The sequence below is a fragment of the Oncorhynchus gorbuscha genome, linkage group LG03 (genome assembly GCF_021184085.1).
Source record: "Oncorhynchus gorbuscha isolate QuinsamMale2020 ecotype Even-year linkage group LG03, OgorEven_v1.0, whole genome shotgun sequence".
NCBI lineage: Eukaryota > Metazoa > Chordata > Actinopteri > Salmoniformes > Salmonidae > Oncorhynchus > Oncorhynchus gorbuscha.
The window spans coordinates 105,011,898-105,019,658 of NC_060175.1; the positions used below are offsets into that span (position 1 = coordinate 105,011,898).

General features: G+C 42.9%; 1 protein-coding gene across 1 annotated transcript; it reads right to left on the bottom strand.

Moving 5' to 3' along the window:
- Positions 1–3,415: 3,415 nt before the first annotated feature.
- LOC124018119 lies at positions 3,416–4,985 on the bottom strand. Its single transcript, XM_046333398.1, has 3 exons — positions 4,963–4,985; positions 4,402–4,660; positions 3,416–4,256 (listed from the first exon to the last, which is right to left on the bottom strand). Exons 1-3 carry the CDS (start codon positions 4,983–4,985, stop codon positions 3,843–3,845), a joined length of 696 nt encoding a protein of 231 aa, XP_046189354.1. The 3' UTR covers positions 3,416–3,842.
- Positions 4,986–7,761: the final 2,776 nt, after the last annotated feature.

The window sequence follows — 7,761 nt, forward strand, 5'->3', positions numbered from 1 at the left end:
CTTTAAGCATCTGCTATCTGAGCAGCTAACCGATCGCTGCAGCTGTACATAGTCCATCTGTAAATAGCCCACCCAATCTACCTACCTCATCCCCATACTGTTTTTATTTACTTTGCTGCTCTTTTGCACACCAGTATCACTACTTACACACCTTCATCTGCTCATCATCATCTGCTCATTTATCACTCCAGTGTTAATCTTCTAAATTGTAATTACTCTGCTACTATGGCCTATTTATTGCCTTACCTCCTCACGCCATTTACACACACTATATATAGACTTTCTTTTTCTTCTATTGTATTATTGACTGTATGTTTGTTTTACTCCATGTGTAACTCTGTGTTGTTGTATGTGTCGAACTGCTTTGCTTTATCTTGACCAGGTCGCAGTTGTAAATGAGAACTTGTTCTCAACTGGCTTACCTGGTTAAATAAAGGTGAAATAAAATAAATAAAAACTGTATATATATATATATATATATATTTACCGTTCAAAAGTTTGGGGTCAGTTAGAAATGTCAAATTTTTTAAAAGAAAAGCACATTTTATGTCCAATAAAATAACATCAAATTGATCAGAAATACAGTGTAGACATTGTTAATGTTGTAAATGACTATTGTAGCTGGAAACGGCTGATTTTTAATGGAATATCTACACAGGAGTACAGAGTCCCATTATCAGCAACCATCACTCCTGTGTTCCAATGGCACGTTGTGTTAGCTAATCCAAGTTTATCATTTTAAAAGGCTAATTGATAATTAGAAAACCCTTTTGCAATTATGTTAGCACAACTGAAACTGTTGTGCTGATTAAAGAAGCAATAAAACTGGCCTTCTTTGAGTATCACTTTAGTTGAGTATCTGGGGTTCGATTACAGATTCCAAATGTTTATTTTTAAAATTTTTTTTTAACCTTTATTTAACCAGGCAAGTCAGTTAAGAACAAATTCTTATTTTCAATGACGGCCTAGGAACAGTGGGTTAACTGCCTTTTTCAGGGGCAGAACGACAGATTTGTACCTTGTCAGCTCGGGGATTTGAACTTGCAACCTTTCGGTTACTAGTCAGACGCTCTAACCACTAGGCTACGCTGCCGCCCAGAAGGATTAATGTCCCAAAGGATTAATGATTAGCTCCTTTATTCATTTTCATCCAAAATGACATACTCAAATCTAACTGCCTGAAGCTCAGGACCTGAACCCGAAGAAGTTAATAATACTCCCTCGTCTCCGCTAATAGTACTATATCTCCTCTAACAATACTCCCCCATACCCTCTAATAATACTCCCTCACCTCCTCTAACAATACTCCCTCGTCTCCTCTAATAGTACTATATCTCCTCTAAGAATACTCCCCCATCTCCTCTAACAATACTCCCCCATACCCTCTAATAATACTCCCTCATCTCCTCTAACAATACTCCCCCATACCCTCTAATAATACTCCCTCACCTCCTCTAACAATACTCCCTCGTCTCCTCTAATAGTACTATATCTCCTCTAACAATATCCCCCATCCCCCTAACAATACTCCCTCATCTCCTCTAACAAAACCCCCCATCTCCTCTAACAATACTCCATCTCCTCTAACAATACTCCCCCATCCCCTAACAATACTCCCTCGTCTCCTCTAATAGTACTATATCTCCTCTAATAATACTCCCTCATCTCCTCTAACAATACCCCCCATCTCCTCTAACAATACTCCCCCATCCCCCCTAACAATACTCCCTCATCTCCTCTAATGGTACTATATCTCCTCTAACAATACTCCCCCATCTCCTCTAATAATAATATATCCTAATAATGCTCTCCCTCTCCTCTAATAACAATATATCCTAATAATGCTCTCCGTCTCCTCTAATAGCAATATATCCTAATAATGCTCTCCGTCTCCTATAATAACAATATATCCAAATAATGCTCCCCATCTCCTCTAATAATGCTCTCCGTCTCCTCTAATAATAATATATCCTAATTATGCTCTCCGTCTCTAATAATAATATATCCTAATAATGCTCTCCGTCTCCTCTAATAATGATATATCCTACTAATGATGCTCCCCGTCTCCTCTAAATGATATATCCTACTAATAATGCTCTCCCTCTCCTCTAATAATGCTCTCCATCTCCTCTAATAATGATATATCCTACTAATAATGCTCCCCGTCTCCTCTAATAATGCTCTCCGTCTCCTCTAATAATGCTCTCCGTCTCCTCTAATAATGCTCTCCGTCTCCTCTAATAATGCTCCCCGTCTCCTCTAATAATGCTCTCCGTCTCCTCTAATAATGCTCTCCGTCTCCTCTAATAATGCTCCCCGTCTCCTCTAATACTCTCCTCTATCTACTGTTCTTGTTTTCCTTTCCTTTGCTTAACTTCTCCCCATGGAATTAGATAGAAAGATGAGATACTAGCTGTGCCCTTATTGTAGAAAGATGAGATACTAGCTGTGTCCTTATTGTAGAAAGATGAGATACTAGCTGTGCCCTTATTGTAGAAAGATGAGATACTAGCTGTGTCCTTATGGTAGAAAGATGAGATACTAGCTGTGTCCTTATGGTAGAAAGATGAGATACAAGCTGTGTCCTTATGGGAGAAAGATGAGATACTAGCTGTGCCCTTATGGTAGAAAGATGAGATACGAGCTGTGCCCTTATGGTAGAAAGATGAGATACGAGCTGTGCCCTTATGGTAGAAAGATGAGATACTAGCTGTGCCCTTATGGTAGAAAGATGAGATACGAGCTGTGTCCTTATGGTAGAAAGATGAGATACTAGCTGTGCCCTTATTGTAGAAAGATGAGATACTAGCTGTGTCCTTATGGTAGAAAGGTGAGATACTAGCTGTGTCCTTATGGTAGAAAGATGAGATACGAGCTGTGTCCTTATGGTAGAAGAATGAGATACTAGCTGTGTCCTTATGGTAGAAAGAAGAGATACTAGCTGTGCCCTTATGGTAGAAAGAAGAGATACTAGCTGTGCCCTTATGGTAGAAAGAAGAGATACTAGCTGTGCCCTTATGGTAGAAAGAAGAGATACTAGCTGTGCCCTTATGGTAGAAAGAAGAGATACTAGCTGTGCCCTTATGGTGTCTGTGACAGCATGGGCAGCACCATTGAGACAATATCCATTTTAAAGTAGACAATTACATTTTCCTCTTGTGTGTTTAAAAAAAAAAAGCTTAAACCTTTTGTCATTCATTGTTCTGAATCTATTATCCTGTATAAATAGATATATTAATTGAATGCAATGGCCACTGACAGGGTCACTAAGCACAGGTGCAATGCGGTCATTAATTGATCATCACATCTCTAACAGAAACTCCAGCACAAGAACCACTCGGGGGGGGGGGAAGTTGATCCTAAAAATGATTACAATTTCAAACCATAAAAGGGCACATAAAAAAAAAACATTAAAAAAGGTAGACAAAACATATTTAATGATTCAGTTTCCATAATAAAAGCAAAGTAATTACAGTATAAAATGGTATTGGCATTAGATGTATGTGCTTTAGATAGAGAAAGTAAAGACCATGAAAATTGTACTATAATTATACAATTGAACAGTCGTAAGATATCAATGCTCGGAAACTTAATAATGCTTTAAATGAGAGAGGTTTGAGGGTGATACATATAAAACCAATAAATATAACAAGGTATGTTGTCCCCCACAAATGATGCAGCGCTGGAGACCCGCTGGTTCAAAGTTTGGAATTTCAGTTGATTACTATAGCACCTATCAGTGTAGTTTTTGGGCCTATCAGTGTAGATATTTAAATGCCGGATCTCTATGGCAAGACGCATCAATCAAGTTTCATCAAATTGGGGCGAGAGGTGGCGCGTGACTAATGTACGGACGGACAGATCCAGCCCCCCTCTGATTTCATCGTGAGGGACAATAAGAAAAATAAAAAGGACAGAGCCCTCCACACAACCTGTCCGATCAGAGCCCTCCACACAACCTGTCCGATCAGAGCCCTCCACACAACCTGTCCGATCAGAGCCCTCCACACAACCTGTCCGATCAGAGCCCTCCACACAACCTGTCCGATCAGAGCCCTCCACACAACCTGTCCGATCAGAGCCCTCCACACAACCTGTCCGATCAGAGCCCTCCACACAACCTGTCCGATCAGAGCCCTCCACACAACCTGTCCAATCAGAGCCCTCCACACAACCTGTCCAATCAGAGCCCTCCACACAACCTGTCCAATCAGAGCCCTCCACACAACCTGTCCGATCAGAGCCCTCCACACAACCTGTCCGTCCAATCAGAGCCCTCCACACAACCTGTCCAATCAGAGCCCTCCACACATCAGAGACCTGTCCAATCAGAGCCCTCCACACAACCTGTCCAATCAGAGCCCTCCACACAACCTCTCCAATCAGAGCCCTCCACACAACCTGTCCAATCAGAGCCCTCCACACAACCTGTCCAATCAGAGCCCTCCACACAACCTCTCCAATCAGAGCCCTCCACACAACCTGTCCAATCAGAGCCCTCCACACAACCTGTCCAATCAGAGCCCTCCACACAACCTGTCCAATCAGAGCCCTCCACACAACCTGTCCAATCAGAGCCCTCCACACAACCTGTCCAATCAGAGCCCTCCACACAACCTGTCCAATCAGAGCCCTCCACACAACCTGTCCAATCAGAGCCCTCCCACACAGAGCCCTCTCCAATCAGAGCCCTCCACAGAGCCCTCCACACAACCTCCAATCAGAGCCCTCCACACGACCTCTCCAATCAGAGCCCTCCACACAACCTCTCCAATCAGAGCCCTCCACACAACCTCTCCGATCAGTCTTGCGAGAAAGACAGCTTGATGAGTAGGTTCTGTATCGTATGACTGTTGGGTGTATTACTAACCACGATCAAAAATGGTTACAGAAAACATATAGTCCCCCACAAAAGATGCAGGGCCCCACCTTGGGCCAATCGGTTTTATTTTTTATAAATACCGGATCTCTATGGCAAGACGCATCATTCCCCCAAGTTTCGTCAAAATTGGGACAGTGGTGTCTGAGATATAGCGTGGGTTAGACAGTACGTGTGCCAAATTTCTGCACTCTGAGTGAAACAGATCAAGAGATATAAACATGTGCCTGTTATAGCGCCACCGTGTGGTCGATACTGAATGTTCTTGCATATGTTTAGTCTTGACAGTGTTTGCAACATGTGTACCAAATTGAGTTTCAATACAAATATCCTTGACTGATTGACATGCATTTATGTGCCAGACCACACCCACATTTGTTTATTGGTCAATAGCGTCCATGTTGTTTTCGGTACTAGTCTGGAAAATACTGTGTTAAGAGACTTTTGTCCATAGATGCTACATACCAAGTTTCATGCAGATCGGTCATTCGGTGCCAGAAGCGATGTCGTTTTAAGTGTGCTTCATAAAATTCAAAATGGCGGAAAATTCAAAATGGCAGACCTTTATGGGTACCTGAGGCAAATGTGTTTCTTGTGAGGAGAGGGACCTATGTACCGAATTCCATGACTTTAGGTCAACTGGGGTGAGGGGCGTGACCTTTCAAAGTTTTCATTTACATTATATGTTATAGCGCCACCATCTGGCCAATCAGTGTACATTTTTATATGCCGGATCTCTATGGCAAGATGCATCATTCACCCGAATTTTCATCAAGATCGTGGCAGCGCTGTGTGAGATATCGCGTGTGACTAAAGTACAGAAGGAGACAGATCCACAGTGCGCCCTCGCAGATTTAATCTTGGGGGACAATAGTACTTAACTTGGCTGGCCAACTGTGTGGTGAATTAACCATTGGCATTACAAACATACAGGAAACAACTATGGGGTTAAAGTAAGTTAGCTTTGTCCTGCTGCTGATGAAAAGCCTTTGCAGAAAACCTGCGGTGCGTCCCAAAATGGGACCATACACCCTATATAGTGCACTACTTTTGACCAGAGCCCTATGGCACCCTATATAGTGCACTACTTTAGACCAGAGCCCTATGGCACCTTATATAGTGCACTACTTTTGACCATGGCACCCTATATAGTGCACTACTTTAGACCAGAGCCCTATGGCACCTTATATAGTGCACTACTTTTGACCAGAGCCCTATGGCACCCTATATAGTGCACTACTTTAGACCAGAACCCTATGGCACCCTATATAGTGCACTACTTTAGACCAGAACCCTATGGCACCCTATATAGTGCACTACTTTAGACCAGAGCCGTATGGCACCCTATATAGTGCACTACTTTAGACCAGAGCCCTATGGCACCCTTTGTAGTGCACTACTTTAGACCAGAGCCCTATGGCACCCTTTGTAGTGCACTACTTTAGACCAGAGCCTGGGCACTATATAGGAATAGGGTGCCACTTGGGACGCACCCTTTAATTAGCCTACTACACCAAGTGAAGTGACCCGTTGGCTAATCAAACAGCTGAGAGGTTTTGTAAGAATCAATATTTTAAAAAGGTTGGATTCTGAATTATTTATGATTGTCAAAAGATGAAAATAAGATCCACGGCAACAGAGGACAGTTAAATGAACCACAGTGAGGACAGTTAAATGAACCACAGTGAGGACAGCTGAATGAACCACAGTGAGGACAGTTAAATGAACCACAGTGAGGACAGCTGAATGAACCACAGTGAGGACAGCTGAATGAACCACAGTGAGGACAGCTGAATGAACCACAGTGAGGACAGTTAAATGAACCACAGTGAGGACAGCTGAATGAACCACAGTGAGGACAGCTGAATGAACCACAGTGAGGACAGCTGAATGAACCACAGTGAGGACAGCTGAATGAACCACAGTGAGGACAGCTGAATGAACCACAGTGAGGACAGTTAAATGAACCACAGTGAGGACAGTTAAATGAACCACAGTGAGGACAGTTAAATGAACCACAGTGAGGACAGTTAAATGAACCACAGTGAGGACAGTTAAATGAACCACAGTGAGGACAGTTAAATGAACCACAGTGAGGACAGCTGAATGAACCACAGTGAGGACAGCTGAATGAACCACAGTGAGGACAGCTGAATGAACCACAGTGAGGACAGCTGAATGAACCACAGTGAGGACAGCTGAATGAACCACAGTGAGGACAGCTGAATGAACCATAGTGAGGACAGCTGAATGAACCACAGTGAGGACAGCTGAATGAACCACAGTGAGGACAGCTGAATGAACCACAGTGAGGACAGCTGAATGAACCACAGTGAGGACAGTTAAATGAACCACAGTGAGGACAGTTAAATGAACCACGGTGAGGACAGAGTAGCTTCATAGACATATATTTTGGATAAGATAGGTTTTGGCAAATACAATGAACTGAGAACAGTCAATGAGTTCAATGTATTTAAAACAAAGATGATATTTACAATAACGTATGACTGATGTTAGCACTAATATTTAAGACAACATAATCACTGGTCTGATGTATGGTGTGCTTGATGGTACTGTACTCATTGACATTAGGCTGGGGAGGGAGGGATGGATGGAGGGAGGGAGGGAGGGAGGGAAAGGGAGAAAGGAGAGAGAGAGAGAGAGAGAGAGAGAGACAGACAGAGAGAAAGGAGAGAGAGAGACAGAGAGAAAGGAGAGAGAGAGAGACAGAGAGAAAGGAGAGAGAGAGAGAGAGAGACAGAGAGAGAGAGAGACAGACAGAGAGAAAGGAGAGAGAGAGACAGAGAGAAAGGAGAGAGAGAGAGACAGAGAGAAAGGAGAGAGAGAGAGAGAAGGAGAGAGAGAGAGAGAGAGACAGAGAG

What these genes read in the sequence shown, in the direction of transcription:
- LOC124018119 (XM_046333398.1), bottom strand. Translation starts at nt 4,985, where the DNA reads ATGCGTCTTGCCATAGAGATCCG. An exon ending in CGTCTTGCCATAGAGATCCG is followed by an intron (nt 4,661 to 4,962) that starts GTATTTATAAAA and finishes TCTGTGTGGGAG; the next exon opens with GGCTCTGATTGGACAGGTTG. An exon ending in GGAGGGCTCTGATTGGACAG is followed by an intron (nt 4,257 to 4,401) that starts GTTGTGTGGAGG and finishes TTGGACGGACAG; the next exon opens with GTTGTGTGGAGGGCTCTGAT.